General features: G+C 39.3%; 1 protein-coding gene across 2 annotated transcripts in view; it reads right to left on the bottom strand.

Annotated features, from left to right (window-relative positions):
• The window catches only part of CEP78 (centrosomal protein 78), a 31292-nt gene extending 19089 nt beyond the window's left edge, over positions 1–12203 (bottom strand). Inside the window, exons 1-7 of one of the 2 annotated variants that reach the window (XM_083354627.1) lie at positions 12065–12203; positions 9087–9370; positions 8301–8476; positions 8146–8218; positions 6819–6922; positions 5347–5521; positions 1640–1753 (exon numbers count right to left, since the gene is read on the bottom strand). In XM_083354627.1, coding sequence (XP_083210753.1) covers positions 1640–1753; positions 5347–5521; positions 6819–6922; positions 8146–8218; positions 8301–8476; positions 9087–9339 — 895 coding nt within the window. In that variant the 5' untranslated portion in view covers positions 9340–9370; positions 12065–12203. Of the gene's footprint in view, positions 1–1639; positions 1754–5346; positions 5522–6818; positions 6923–8145; positions 8219–8300; positions 8477–9086; positions 9371–10927; positions 11039–12064 lie in introns of those variants that run through there. The other variant, XM_083354626.1, reaches the window with a different exon arrangement.
• Between the last annotated feature and the right edge of the window lie 4240 nt (positions 12204–16443).

The raw sequence follows: 16443 nt of genomic DNA, 5'->3' as shown, positions 1-16443 counted from the left end.
AGAGATACTATAGGTGAAGGGGCCACTGCAGCATCCCTGAGTTAATGGTAAGGGAAAATTTTGTTCATGTGACTATGGGGCACTTCAGAGGCCATAACTTTTTTTGACACTTTGTAAATAGCTTTTCATGGTCTAGTCTAGTGAAATGTAATAGCTTTTCACTTAGTGTAATTGCTAAGTGACCGGTCATAAGTCAAGGATTACCTGTATTATTGTGAGGGAACTATTCATACATAGTTGTTATATATTTTAGATTCAAAATGTAACATATTAATGCATTTTTCTTTCCTTGAATTTCAAGTCACTAGTCTTTAAACAATAGTGCAAGAAAAAATAAGCCATATTTATTGCCAACAGTGCTTTTGTACTACACAAAACTCCAGGATTCATTAAGGTAATGTTTGTTTATTCTACTCTCATTTTTTTTCTTTTAGGTAGCATTATCATGCATATACTTGAGTTCAATGTTGTTCTGGCTATCTAAGTAAAAGGGCTTAACCAATGTATTGATTTTGAACCAATTTTTCACAGCCAATTTTGATGACAATCAGTTCTTACTATCAGAAAACAGTATAATATAGCATAAATTTATTGTGACAGGCTCCTCATATATTTCTATTGATAGATGTGCAGCATATAAGGATTATAAACATATAATGTTGACTGCAATTCCTCAAATCAAATGTTATCTTCTCCCAGGATTGCACTGTAGCCAAGTGACATTGGAAATGATTCAGGTGAAATTATGCATTACAGATGGGTGCTAAAAAGCATCTTTGCATTTGGCTTTTAAGTCTGAAACACTGTACAGCTTTACAGAAGCCAGCAATAGAAATCTATAAGAAAGCACCTTGGGAGAAAAGATTTGAAAGCCTAATGAGAATGGGTTAAAAGTAGTAATCATGCTTCTTCAACCCTATTTAAATTATGACTCCCTACTAAATTTTCTGCTATGTTTGGCATTATCTTGTTCTATACATATTTGAAGTCATCCTTTGATTTTGCTTTTCAAAAAGGAAAGTTATAAACTATGCCCTGATTTTTCTTATACTGGAATTGAAGAAAAACGTAAAGGGGAAAAAAGGGTGTACAAAACTAAAAATATGTTTGTTCTGAACAAACCATTGTTCTAAAGTAAGAGGAATCCATAGTAAATGGTGTAAATATATTAAGTCTAGGATGCATTTCCCCCTTTCCTTCTCCACACAACCCCAACCCCATATTCTCAATACCTTCCCTTACCAAACCAACTTCCCTTTAGTTCCCTTCCCCTCACCATTACCAATGTGGAAGTGAGGTACTGTATATCCCATAAATCTGGTAATGTCTATTCATGCAATTGCCAAGGAAATTCTCACTTGACTTTTTCCTTCTTTTCCCTAATCACTTCTCTCCAAAACAAAAGTTTTAGTATGTTCTGACACTAAATGGTATAGAATGTTTTCTGAGAAGATCAGAAATGTGCCAGACAATCCAAAACCAACTGTGCAGGAAACTGTTTATGCATGGAATGATTTGCACATCCCCATGGAAATGACATTATCTTATAATAAATAAAATGCTGTAAACTCCAGATAAAATGGAATTTCAACTTTAATCCTTTTAAACCTTTAGAAAAAAGAAAAAGAAGCAGACATACCTACTAATGGGTTTTTTCTGATGTCCAGAACCACCAATGTTCTGTTAGTTTTAAATGCATCCAAAAGTGATTTTGCCCCCTCACTGCTAATTCCACATTGCTGCAAATCAAGTGCTTGAATAATAGAGAGCTGACATTAACACACCACATGGTCTATGAATACTTAAGCACAATGATTACAAAGACAAATAGATTTCTGACATCAAGACAAAATAATTATAATTCAAAGAAAAAAATTACTTTAATACTATAATCTGCAGTCTCAAGCACATTGATAACAATTTTCCATTTTCGTGGTTGCATGACTTTCACATAGCATTGTTTGACAATAGTTTTCTGATTAAGTTTATTTAAGGCTCTCTTAAGATTGATATTTCACTCTTTATAATAATAGAAGCCAAAATGGTCAGCACTGACATGTGGATTTTATGATGGTGCATCGGTTAAAGCACACCGACAAGAACTCACTATATGTTTCCCTTTCATGAACAATAGAAAAACAACTTTTCTTCACAGTAATTTCTCCAAATGTAGTGAAAGAACAGGTGGTAAAAAAAACACACTAGAACTTCAAGCTCATCAAGCACTACTGATTTGCTTGAAGCTCTGGTGTGTTTTTTAGCATCTGTTAAGTTAGCAACTTGTAACACTGGAGACATTACTTTCCAGTCATGACTTGTAATAGTACATAAATCTACTATGTGCATAACCCACTTTGGGGAAAAAATTCCTTCAGACTTATAGTCTTTAACACATATATTACTTGGGGACAAATTCTTTAGAATTCAGTATTTTACATAGTCTTAACAAAAATAAGAAATTAGAAAAGGCAGTAATTGTGTTGAGCCACATTTAAAAAAACAAATCTGCTAGGACATGTCATTAAAGTGATAAAAATTAAGGGTACAATAAACTTGAACTGTATTTAAAAAATATTAGATCTTTAAAAGAAACAGACTAAACAAAAGAGGAGGTGGAGTTGCTCTCTACATAAGAAATAACTTTATCTCTACAGAAATAGAGCACAACAATGATGAAAACTGTAAACTTGAATGCATTTGGGTCAATATAAAAGGGAAAAATGGCATTGCCATAGGTGTATACTATAGGCCGCCCAACCAAGCAGAGGAAATAGATGAACTTTTTGCTAGTCAGCTAACTAAGGTATGTAAGAAGCACATCACAATAGTAATGGGGGACTTTAATTACCCTAATATCAACTGGGAGACAAACTCTGCACCAAGTGGAAGATCAAACAGATTCCTGAGAAACCTAGCAGACAACTTTCTCTCCCAAAAAGTAGAGAAGGGAACTAGGGGATTAGCCATATTGGATTTAATGCTCACAAACAGAGATGAAATTATAGAAAATGTCGAAGCCACAGGAACCTTGGGGGGAAGTGATCATGCAATATTGGAATTCAACATTCTGGAGGCACAAGCAATAGAACACAGCCAAACTAGAGTCTTGGACTTTAAAAGAGATAATTTCAATAAACATAGAGAGACCTTGGGAAGAATCCCATGGATGAGAATTCTAAAGGGGAAAACAACTCAAGAAGCTTGGGAAATTTTGAAAAGTGAGATAATAAAGGCCCAATCTGGTCCAATACCAACAAAGAAGAAAAATAACAGCTCTCAAAAGAAACCAGCATGACCGCATAAAGAACTCTCTGATAAATTGGAAGATAAAAAGAACAAGTATAAGAATTGGAAAGAGGGGCACATAACTAAATCAGAATATCAGCAAATAGCCCGTGCCTGCAAAGATGAAGTGAGGAAAGCTAAGGCTCAAAATGAACTAAGGCTTGTGACCAAAGTCAAAAATAACAAAAAAAGCTTCTGTCAACATATAAAAAACAAGAAAAAAATAAGGAAATGATTGGTCCATTAGTGGGGGAAAGTGGCAAGAAGGTGACAAGCAACAGGAAGAAAGCAGAACTATTTAACTAGTTTTTTGCATCTGTCTTTACACAAAGGGAAAAAACAGTCCAACCTACCAAAACCAGTGCCATAAAACAGAATAGAAACGCAAGTTAAGATAGGCAAGAAAATGATAAGTGAACATCTATCCAGCCTAGATGAGTTCAAATCACCAGGACCAGATGGATTACACCCCAAAGATCTCAAGGAACTGGCAGACGTGATCTCAGAACCACTGAACTATATTTTTCAAGGATCCTGGAGCACTGGGGAACTACCAGAGGACTGGAAGAGATGTAGTGATGTAGTTCCCATCTTCAAAAAAGGGAAAAAAATAGATCCAGGAAACTACAGACCTATCAGCCTGACCTCAATACATGGGAAGATTCTGGAAAAGATAATCAAACAACAAATCAGTGAACACCTAGAGGCAAATAAAGTCATCACTAAAAGTCAACACGGGTTTGTCAAAAACAGATCATGCCAGACAAATCTTATTGCATTCTTTGACCAAGTGACAAAATTAGTGGACCAGAGGAATGCTGTAGATATAATTTACTTGGACTTCAGTAAGGCATTTGATAAAGTAGATCACAACCTACTACTTGATAAGATAGAAATATGTGGGTTAGATAGCATCACCACCAGATGGCTGACAGGCCGTACTCAGCGTGTGGTCCTCAATGGAACTGCATATACATGGAAGGAAGCGTGTAGTGGGGTGCCCCAGGGCTCTGTTCTTGGCCCAGTGTTCTTCAACATCTTCATTAACGATTTGGATGAGGGGATAGATGGGGAACTCATCAAATTTGCAGACAACACCAAGCTGGCAGGAATAGCCAACACTCCAGAAGACAGTCTTAAGATACAGGAGGATCTGGACAGACTCGAACACTGGGCGCTATCTAACAAAATGAAATTCAATGGTGGAAAAAGTAAGGTTCTACATTTAGGCAGGAAAAATCAAATGCACAGGTATAGTATAGGTGGTACCTTGCTCAACAGTAGTAACTGTGAGCGGGTTCTCGGAGTCCTAGTGGACAATCACTTAAATATGAGCCAGCAGTGTGCTGCAGCTGCCAAAAAAGCCAACACAGTGCTAGGCTGCATTAACAGAGGGATAGAATCCAGATCAAGTGAAGTACTAATACCACTTTACAATGCTTTGGTAAGGCCACACCTGGAATACTGCATCCAGTTTTGGTCACCATGATGTAAAAAAGATGTTGAGACTCTAGAAAGGGTACAGAGAAGAGTAACAAAGATGATTGGGGGACTGGAGGCTAAAACATATAGGGAACGGTTGCTGGAATTGGGTATGTGTAGTTTAACGAAGAGAAGGGTGAGGGGTGACATGATAGCAGTGTTCCAATATCTCAGGGGCTACCACAAAGAAGAGGGAATCAAGCTATTCTCCAAAGCACCTGAAAGCAGGACAAGAAGCAACGGATGGAAACTAGTCAAGGAGAGAAGCAACCTAGAAGTAAGGAGAAACTTCCTGACAGTTAGAGCAATTAATCAGTGGAACAACCTGCCTCCAGAAGTGGTGAATGCTCCAACACTGGAAGTTTTTAAGAAGAGACTGGACAGCCATTTGCCTGAAATGGTATAGGGTTTCCTGCCTGAGCAGGGGGTTGGACTAGATGACCTCCAAGGTCCCTTCCAACTTCTTCTTCTTATTATTATTATAATAAAAAGGCAGTCTGATATTTTAAAAACTGAATTACTGATCAGTAAAACACAAAAATAAACAAACACATTCAGAGTTAAATCTACAATACATACCTTTTACCCACAGATGTTCTGCAAGGCAATCAGCTAAAACAGCAGCACCTCGATCACCAATAAGTGTATTGCAGTTGAGAGTGATGCGCCTCAAGCCAGCCATACAATCAAAATCGGGCCTCCTATAGCGAAGACTTTCAGCCCAAGCTTCACCATGTCTTTTCATTGCCTGATGCTGTAAAAGACCATATAAAACTTAATTAACTTTTTGGAAAAAAATAAAAATGGAACTAAAAATTATAATTATTAAAAACAGATATAAAATATTTTATTTCAAATTCATTATTTCCTGAGTACACAATGTCACTTTATATGAATTTTATCCTATTAAGAACTTGAGAAATATAAATGGGTGTTTATAAGTACATTCACAAACTATGCAACCTATAATACATCCTCAGAAGTAAGCATAATTTGGCTAATAAATAGCCTCACTGACAAAAAAAGAGTACAGCATCAGATTATATTGTCAGCATATTTTATAACCTCCATAAATACTATTTATTAAAATTGTTTTGTTGTCTAGAAATAAATATTACAATTCTAAACACTTTAAACCAACTCTTCCCAACCCAGTATTCTTCATATTTTTGGGATTGTTTGAATGTATCTCATTATAATTATTGTTTAAAATGACTGAAATGGGTGATGGGTGTAGCCTGAAACACAAAGGATGGGAAAATCTGCTGAAATTTAAGGATGCAGATAGAACAAAATTCAGCATATCTACAAACAAGCCAATCTAAAAACACATGGCACAGAAATGAAGACGAGAATAAAGGGCAAAACAGACAAAAACAAGCAAATAAAAAAATCTGAGGATTTAAGAATTGTTGTAACAATTGGAAACAGACTCCACATTAGGCCCAGATTCACTGCTGTTTAAAAATTTCTGACCTTTTGAAAAATTCTTTAGGGAAGTTACAATGCATTCAAATGTATGAACTACAGAAAAAAGTGTTAAGTAGTACACTACATTTTGAAACAAATACAACCCACAAACATCTTAAGACAGAGAAATTATTAGCATTATCTTCACAAATTAAAAGCAAGTAGAAATAGTACAGGTGGTCCTTGACTTATGACCATTCATTTAACAACAAAGTTACAATGGCCTCGGAGGTGATCTTTCTTGAAGTTACAACATACCATCATATACTTGCCATTCAGGGGTTTGGCAACCAGTTCACATTTACAATGGTCACACGATCATAATTTGCAACCTCTCTAGCCAGCTTCCAACAAGCAGTCAATTGGGGAAGACTGATTCACTTAATGATCTCGATTCACTTAACAACCATGTGATTCAATTTACGACCACAGTAAAAATGGTTGTAAAATTTAGTCGTCACATGATGACTCACTTTACAACCATACTAACTTACCATGTAAATTCTAGTCCTAACTCCAGTTGTAAGTCATGGACTACCTGTAATCAAACTTCAAATGAATTTTATACAAAGTTGTTTTACTTTTAGGATGCTGGCCATGTGTTCTGTTCCTCGCCAGGTTAAACTGCATCCTGTAAAATCTATAGATTTGATGCATGCTGAATTCTTCACACTCTGACAAATCACTGAAAACAAACAAACCCCATTATTCATCTTAAATGTATTTTTCAGATAGTAAAAGGACAGTCCTTCACTTAAAGGCTCTACCGGTTCACTTTTGCTGATGGAACATTCTTCTATCACTGGAAGAGAGACGCTCCCTCCTCCAGTATCCCCACCCATCCCTTTAACATCTAGTCTGGAAGGATGGGTGGTGGTACAAGTGAGAAGAAAGTATTTCTACATATAAACATTATATCTGGCTTACATTTATAATCTCAGATTTAGCCACTTGCTCACATTTCACATCATATAGCAAACTGGAATTTTAAAAGCCCTATTGTACAGCAACTTTTGCTCTTGCATATAAAAAATGAATCTGATTTATATGACCTACATATGCCAGACAAGCATATCATGCAATATGGGGGAGTAAGCATCGCTTCTACATCCAGCATGTCTTTTTTTTATTCCATACATAATAACATTTCTCCATCCCTTAAAAATTATACAGCAGTTACACAGATGCATATGGCAAATATAGGTGGCAAATCTATTGCTAAAATTAAGCTTATGAATAAATAGGAATGTTTACAAACGAGATAAAAATCAACTGATCAAATTCTATTTGCCTAGGAAAAATTGATCTCAAGAGTATGGTTCAAATCACACAAACCTAGGTAAAGACAGCAAATTTACTGCTTTAGACATACCTTCTATAATAGGAAGAAAATAGTGAGATTGGTGAATATGTAACAGTACTGATAGATTTAGCATGTATGATAACCCTATCCCCTTAATACCTCTAAACGTGCAAAGGGTTAATATCTGAAAAATATTATATAGAAATTAAGACAGCATCAACCACTAGCAAGATACTGTCAAAGAGTTGTTCCTTGCATATTGTTTTACTGTCTATCTCAGTCTTTACTATTTGAACCAATATATTTTAATTAATAACTACCAACAGATCATGATGTGAAATGTTACCAAAAGGCTGGGTTTTTTCATAAATATGTAAAATGCCTTATCCTACCAATAAAACAAAACAAGATTTTAAAAAGGGTTCAATTAAATGTACACCTTATAGGTTTATAATAGTTAATACAGTTGCCTAGCTAGCAGGTGGCCACGCAAACTGAATAAATAAATAACACACCTAACTAATATATGGGATTACCCCAAACAGGATTTTTGAGAATAGCACTGTTTTAGGCATATATTTTTCTTTAGAAAAAGCAAGACTTACTTTCCAAACCTCCATCACCTATTGGTGAGTGGGCTAAAGACAGTCTCTCTAAAGATGATGTATCAGCCAACCCCTTCAGAAAAAAAACAGATTAATATTTTTTTAAAACAAATACATCTTAAGATCAAAAATATATTGCAATGTAATATTCTTACTTTTGTCAATAATATTAAGTCCTTTTCCCTCAAAAGCAACCCATGTAGTTCTAGTTTTCCCAGGGCCTTTGATACAATCAGGCACCCTTTGATAGCTTTACACAATTGTCCAGTTAAGTCTTTGGATCGAATTGCTGGAATTCTTCTTCTTATACCTGTTCCCTGTTTTTCAAGACCTAGCAAACAAGAATAGCTTAATTATCAGTAAACAAAAAATAAATAGACATAAGAACAGCTTTAATATTAAATACACAATTTGTGTCAAAAGACAACTATTCATATAGTATATTAACTCTGTGCCACCTATTAACTTTATAATTAGATCAGATTTCCTCTGCTTTGGATAATGCAAATTAAGCAAAGTAGAAGTCAAAGACATTGTTTTCCCTCTTTAGATAATGTAAAGCAGAGGTGTCAAACTGCTGGCCTGCGGGCTGGATGCATCAACTGGAAGTCGTGCCCACCCCATTGCCGGCAATGGCAAAACTGTCCTGATACGTTGAGCGATGTCACATGACATCATGAGTTTGACATCTCTGATGTAAAGACTAAGAACAAATTCCAGCTGAAATGTTGAATACGGAAATGATGCAGTTACAAAAGAAATTTAATTAGGAAATGAAAAATAACATTCTTAGCTCAACTTTTTTAACAAAACAAGATGCTTATGTCGCCTACCAAAGCTCTGAGAAAAAAGCCTTGTTAAATTCTACAGTTCTGATAAAAAACAGTAAGAAATTTTCTGTAAGCTTTAAGGACAGAATAGCATAATGAATGGCTAATTACCTGAGTCCCCAGGACCCTGATGGTGACAGCTCTTTATTGAAATAGAAGTTAACGTCTTGTTATGTCTGACTGCACGGAGAAGAGGTATCCAATCAGCAGCTTTAATACGATCCGCATTGATATCAAGAATATTATAAAGTTTTTTGGCTTTCACAGATGCTAAAGGGGCACAGCCCTCTAGAGCACAGAGCTGCTCATAATGAGTATAAAAATCCATACTGCACTGTCTCCTTACTTTGACAGAATCAATCATTTTCAGTTACGTACTGAGTTATGACCCAAAGCTAAGAAATGAAAAAAATATGAATTTTTGTTAACACCATCTAACCAATTATTACAGAATTCACCATTATAAAAAAACCAACCACTATACAAATATAAATTAATGCCTTCTATTTTGAAATAGGCCTGCCCGTAACCTTGTAATTTTGACAATCAAACTTACTAACAATTTTATTATGCTTATTTTAAACATAAATTTTATAGCAATTCTGTTTTTTAAACTAGAAATATTAAATCTTAATTTCATTCATCAGCTAGAAACTTACAATTGTTGGTGTATATATGTTTTCAAAGCAACCGGACCACCTATCCAATCAGATAATGTTGCCAAGATTATGGAAGAACTGGTATCTGAGTTTAATTCCTCTCCTCTTTCCTGACTCCCATTTATTTTGCTTTGGCTCTGCATCTATTCCACCCTGCAGGCAGAATCACCTTATCTTCTAACAGCTACAGAGTATTTAGTTATTTTTAGGAACTGTTCAGCAATAAACTTTTACTTCTTTCCCAGGCAATTGTCTGTGGAGGTTCTCAGTCATTTAGGTCATAATTGTCTCAAAGGTGCTTCTTCAAAAGGCAACCGGACTGTTTTTTCCATGAGGAAGAAAAAGATATTTCTCTTCTCATCCAAGAAGCTTCAATTCATTCTTCAATTCATGAAGCCTCTTGGATGAGAAGCAAAACATCTTCAAGGAAAACACAATCCAGTTGCCTTTTGAAAAAGTACCTTTCTGCAAAATAAGATAAAGATTAGGCTAGCAGATCACAGTCTTTCCTTTTATATGGAACACTTTATCAAGAAGTTTTGAGAACTACATATAGTAAGAGTAACTATACAACAGCGTTTGGAACCACCAAGAACATTAGTGCCCCCTCACAGTGTACATGGGGCTAAATAAATTTTATATTAAAGCTATTCTTATTAAATGACAGACACTACATGAGATCACCAAATTTCACACACAAAAAATGCCACATGGCATAATTATATTTTTCAATAGTATTTTGCAATATATTTTGCACCATTTATGCATGAATGGTACAAAATGTATCTTTTTCATTTATTATACATTTTAGTACTGTGTCCGTTTTAGAAGTTGCATGATTTTTATACATCCTATTATTGAGTTTAGTAGAAACTGAATAATCAAGCTTTCCTAGCAAAATCATTTCGATTAACAAAAACAATTGCCCGTGCCCACAATGCCTATTTGGCAGCACCCCAGACCGAGATGAGATGCTCAGAAATCACTGTTTCTTATCCCTACGTGCAAATACTTATCGCTATGGACGAGAACGTCGCCCATCCACCATCCCACTCGTTAACCAGGGACACTGAAAAGCCAAGACTAAAAGAAATCGCTCTTAGCCAATTTATATATAACCGAACGTGGCTTTGGACGGCGTACAAGCAATAACAATTAAGAAAAAAATTGAAACAGCCATTAAAAGCAACCGAACGTAGATTAAACATCCACTTCCGTCTGCCTTTGGGGATTCAGCGCTGTGTACAACCCAGGACCTCTTTCCACTCGCCTTCCTATTTATTTTAGACTCACCACTCACGTATCCAAAACGAACCTCCACGCCCAAAAGTCGGTCATTCACTTCAGAAAAAATCAGCAGCTCAATGGGAAACCAGTTGTTATTGGGGGGGGGCGGGGGCGAAAGCTTCATTTGTTCCAACTTCTACCTATCCCACCACTAGGCACCACAGAAATGTGATTTTAAAATGCCCTGTAAACCGCCCTGAGTCCTTCGGGAAAGGGCGATATTATAAATCTAATAAAATCTAAATAAAAAAAAAAGGAGGAAGGCTGATACGGCCTGGCAAGAAATAGAGAAAGGGAAGCAAGAAAGCGAAGCCCGCCCCTACACACAAAGACCCTCACTTGCCCCGCGCGCTCGGCCCCGCCCCCTCCCCGCGCTCCACTCCTGCTAACCGTTTCCTTGGTTTCCCAACCGTCTTTGGGGAAAACGTCCCCCACGTGACCCCCCATCAGCGAGCTCCCTTATTGGCCACCGCTCACGCGGCGATAGTTGTCAATGACGCCGCTCTGTCTGTATATTGCTTGGTGTCAAGTTACAGGATTTTCGGGCAACGCGGTGCATGGAAGACGCCAGGAAGGTGGGGGAAAAGCTGCCGCGCTCCCTTTCTCCTTAGCGCTCCCCCGCGCCTGCCAGCATCCCAGTCCTAACCCGCCGTTCTTCTTAACGCCGAGCTATCCTACTTTTCTATGAAACGCGCCCCAACCCCCTCGCTTAAAAGGCCTTCGCGTGGCTTCCCTCCTGCTGCTGCTGCTGCTGCTGCTGCTGCACAAGTACTTCGCGCGCAGGCGCAGTTTCGTTCTCAACGGATGAAAACGGGACCTTTTCCCGTTCGGGGGTTCATTCCTCTTTTCTCCTTTCCTCAGGGCGTTTCTCTCAGGATTGCATTTCTCTTTCTTTACGAGCTGAGGAAATGGGGAAAGCGTAACACTTTTGTCCTTCGCCAGGCTTTTACCACCTGAAGAATAGTTTGCGCTGGCGGAGACCGGGAGGAGAGAGAGAGAAAGAGAGAGGAAAGGGCCGGAATCCGAGAAACGGCTGGCAGGATTTGGTCGCGCGAGAGAAAAGGGATGGCATGTGGGAGAAAAGGTCTGATAGTGAAAAGTAAGAGCAGGAGACCTCAAGGTTGTAAAAACCTCGCCGGGTACCGCTTTGGAGAAGACGGGAGCCTGGGCGGCCGTCTAACGGAGCAGTCGGCTGTAGAAGGAAGCGAGGTAAAGTGCCCGGAGCTGCTTGTTTCGGACACTCGTGGGCGAGGAAAATCCATCCGAGAGAACAGCCGGGGAGAAGTGGGGCGAGGGGGGGGGGAAAGTTCCCGAGGCTGGTCCCGGGCATGCGCTTTATCGGGCGCAAAGGCGGCGGCTGTTGGCAGTTTCGAAGAAAGGGGCGGAGTTGAAGCCTCTGGTGAGAGAAAGGGAGGGCTGGCTGGCTCAGGAATTCTGGGAGTTGAAGTCCAAAAGTCATCAAAGGGCCACCGTTCCCCACCTCTGGCCTACAAGGAAGCGCTCGAGAGGGCCGGGGTGGGTGGCGAGTGGGAAGAGAGAGGAGTGTAGGAATTGGGCGGGCACCGCTTGGAGCTGCTTGGCGACATGGTGACAGCGGTGGAAGGATGGGACCTTAGGCGGCCAGGTCGGAGTCAAAGTCTTATTTTGAAAGTTTTGAAAACAGCTACTCTGGTCTAGTGCAGGGGTAGGCAACCTCGGCTCTTTTATGACTCATGGACTTCAACTCCCAGAATTCCTGAGCCAGCTTGGCTGGCTCAGGAATTCTGGGAGTTGAAGTCCATGAGTCATAAAAGAGCCAAGGTTGCCTACCCCTGGTCTAGTGTGTGGACAATTTTCGTCTCTTTTTAAAAATGCTTTTGTAGCAAAGCACTTAAAAACATACCAAAGTTGTTTTTATTTCTACCTTTCAGATTCAACAGTTGTGAGAAGGTGGAGCTCCTTGATAAGCTATACAGGGAGTGCAGAATTATTAGGCAAATGAGTATTTTGACCACATCATCCTCTTTATGCATGTTGTCTTACTCCAAGCTGTATAGGCTCGAAAGCCTACTACCAATTAAGCATATTAGGTGATGTGCATCTCTGTAATGAGAAGGGGTGTGGTCTAATGACATCAACACCCTGTATCAGGTGTGCATAATTATTAGGCAACTTCCTTTCCTTTGGCAAAATGGGTCAAAAGAAGGACTTGACAGGCTCAGAAAAGTCAAAAATAGTGAGATATCTTGCAGAGGGATGCAGCACTCTTAAAATTGCAAAGCTTCTGAAGCGTGATCATCGAACAATCAAGCGTTTCATTCAAAATAGTCAACAGGGTCGCAAGAAGCGTGTGGAGAAACCAAGGCGCAAAATAACTGCCCATGAACTGAGAAAAGTCAAGCGTGCAGCTGCCAAGATGCCACTTGCCACCAGTTTGGCCATATTTCAGAGCTGCAACATCACTGGAGTGCCCAAAAGCACAAGGTGTGCAATACTCAGAGACATGGCCAAGGTAAGAAAGGCTGAAAGACGACCACCACTGAACAAGACACACAAGCTGAAACGTCAAGACTCGGCCAAGAAATATCTCAAGACTGATTTTTCTAAGGTTTTATGGACTGATGAAATGAGAGTGAGTCTTGATGGGCCAGATGGATGGGCCCGTGGCTGGATTGGTAAAGGGCAGAGAGCTCCAGTCCGACTCAGACGCCAGCAAGGTGGAGGTGGAGTACTGGTTTGGGCTGGTATCATCAAAGATGAGCTTGTGGGGCCTTTTCGGGTTGAGGATGGAGTCAAGCTCAACTCCCAGTCCTACTGCCAGTTTCTGGAAGACACCTTCTTCAAGCAGTGGTACAGGAAGAAGTCTGCATCCTTCAAGAAAAACATGATTTTCATGCAGGACAATGCTCCATCACACGCGTCCAAGTACTCCACAGCGTGGCTGGCAAGAAAGGGTATAAAAGAAGGAAATCTAATGACATGGCCTCCTTGTTCACCTGATCTGAACCCCATTGAGAACCTGTGGTCCATCATCAAATGTGAGATTTACAAGGAGGGAAAACAGTACACCTCTCTGAACAGTGTCTGGGAGGCTGTGGTTGCTGCTGCACGCAATGTTGATGGTAAACAGATCAAAACACTGACAGAATCCATGGATGGCAGGCTTTTGAGTGCCCTTGCAAAGAAAGGTGGCTATATTGGTCACTGATTTGTTTTTGTTATGTTTTTGAATGTCAGAAATGTATATTTGTGAATGTTGAGATGTTATATTGGTTTCACTGGTAAAAATAAATAATTGAAATGGGTATATATTTGTTTTTTGTTAAGTTGCCTAATAATTATGCACAGTAATAGTCACCTGCACACACAGATATCCCCCTAAAATAGCTATAACTAAAAACAAACTAAAAACTACTTCCAAAAATATTCAGCTTTGATATTAATGAGTTTTTTGGGTTCATTGAGAACATGGTTGTTGTTCAATAATAAAATTAATCCTCAAAAATACAACTTGCCTAATAATTCTGTAGAGCAGTGTTTCTCAACTGTAATTTCTTCTGCAGAGGAAGACTTGTTTCCTCAGTAGTAGTGTTTCAGCATCTTTAACATATGTTCCCTATGATGGCTAAGGAATTCTGGGAGCCTACGTGTACATGTCTTAAAAGTTGCTGAGGTTGGGAAACGCTGCTGTATAGGAAATAATAATAATAATCATAATAATCATAATAATCATAATAATAATAATAATAATAATAATAATAAACCTTTATTGTCAAAGTACAACATGTGTACATTGAGATTAGCTGAGCCTCCCCCCCCTCCGTGCTCTCCCCCCAACACACAGTGACAACAAACCCTCCATCCCACCACACTATGTGAACCAACTACACCACACACTGGCCTCCCAAGTCAATTCTGCATAAGATTATGTCCCATTTAAAAGCCTAACAGCCCACGGATAAAAGCTATTTTTCAGCCTGTTGGTACGGCTGGCTATATTCCTGTATCTCCTACCGGATGGTAGGAGAGTAAAGAGATACCGTCCAGGGTGTGAGTCATCCCTGAGAATCTTCCTCACTCTTCCAAGGCAACGAGCCCTGGTGATGTGTCAGGGAACAGCCCACAATGTCTTGTGCTGTGCTCACTACCCTCTGTAATACTTTCCTATCCGCGGCTGTCAGACCGGCATACCAAACCACAATACCATACGAGAGGACGCTCTCTATAGTAGACCGGTAAAAGAGGGTCATTAGCTGTTGTTCTACCCTGTTCTTCCGCAAGACCCTAAGAAAGTGAAGCCTCTGTTGGGCCTTTCTAGCCACCTGAGTTGTGTTAACTTTCCAGGTCAGATCTTCACAGAGAGGAAACTCTCTACACAGTTCTCTCCGATGTGAAGTGGGGCAGGTTCCTCCTTTTTTCTCCGGAAGTCTAACACCATCTCTTTCGTCTTGCCGATGTTTAGGTGCAAGTTGTTGTTACTACACCATATGGATAGTTTTTGTACCTCCGCCCTATATGCTGTCTCATCCCCACCTGTAATAAGACCCACCACAGTTGTATCATCTGCAAACTTGATTATCGCAGTGGATGGGTCAGATGATACACAATCATAAGTGTATAAAGAGTACAGGTAGGGGCTAAGCACACAGCCCTGTGGCGTGCCGGTGCAAAGCTTCAGGGGGGTGGACAAAGCAGAGCCGACCCTCACTGTTTGTAACCGATCCCTAAGAAAGTCTTGAATCCAATCGCAGATGGGGAGAATTTCAAGCTTACAATAACAAAGAATCTGATTCCTATTACACATTTCTCTACCCACAAGGAGGAAAGGTCATATATTACCTGATGCAAATGTGTAGCAGTTATCACAATTGATAAAGCCAAAGAGCTAATACAATTTAAGTTCATGGCCCAGCTAACCAACCAGATATGTATGATCAAATCTAATGGGACTAAGCACTGTAGAAAGTGGTGGATTCCAGACCTTGGGTAGTGGAAATATACCAGCATGACCACCTCAATGTATTTTTAAAGTAAAAGGAAACCTATCCAGTCAGGGTTAACGCAAAGTTTGCAGTGAGTAAAGCACCAATCGAGCCATGTGAAATACCACCCAGCTCACATGCCTTTTGGCAAACTAGCTTCCAAATGATTCAATATGGAGAAGCAGGTATCCCACGAAAGATTACCAAAATGAAAGCCCAAATAAATGAGTTTGAATATTAAAGTCATCTCCATCAATGATTAATATCTTTACCAGGTACAATGAGTGTAAATGCTGCTTGTCAAGGCCCTAGTTAAAAATCCTTGGGAATGGGAATTTGCAGTAATGGAGGATCATCTCAATGCTGTGCCAAATTTGGAAAACTTATGGCAGAATGCATGTGAGAGACCCCCCCACACACACACCAGGTTTCTAAACCTGGTTTAGAATCAGTACAGATGACCCTTCTAATCCTGACCACAAGGGTCATTCAAATCCTTTGGAAACCAGGCACATACCTACAAGAGACGTCTGGTTGAAGTCTCAGTTCCAAGTGAATATA

Source organism: Vipera ursinii (genome assembly GCF_947247035.1).
Source record: "Vipera ursinii genome assembly, chromosome: 2".
Taxonomy (NCBI): domain Eukaryota; kingdom Metazoa; phylum Chordata; class Lepidosauria; order Squamata; family Viperidae; genus Vipera; species Vipera ursinii.
Note: the sequence above shows the minus strand (reverse complement) of the source record. Positions and strands in the feature narration are given on the sequence as shown.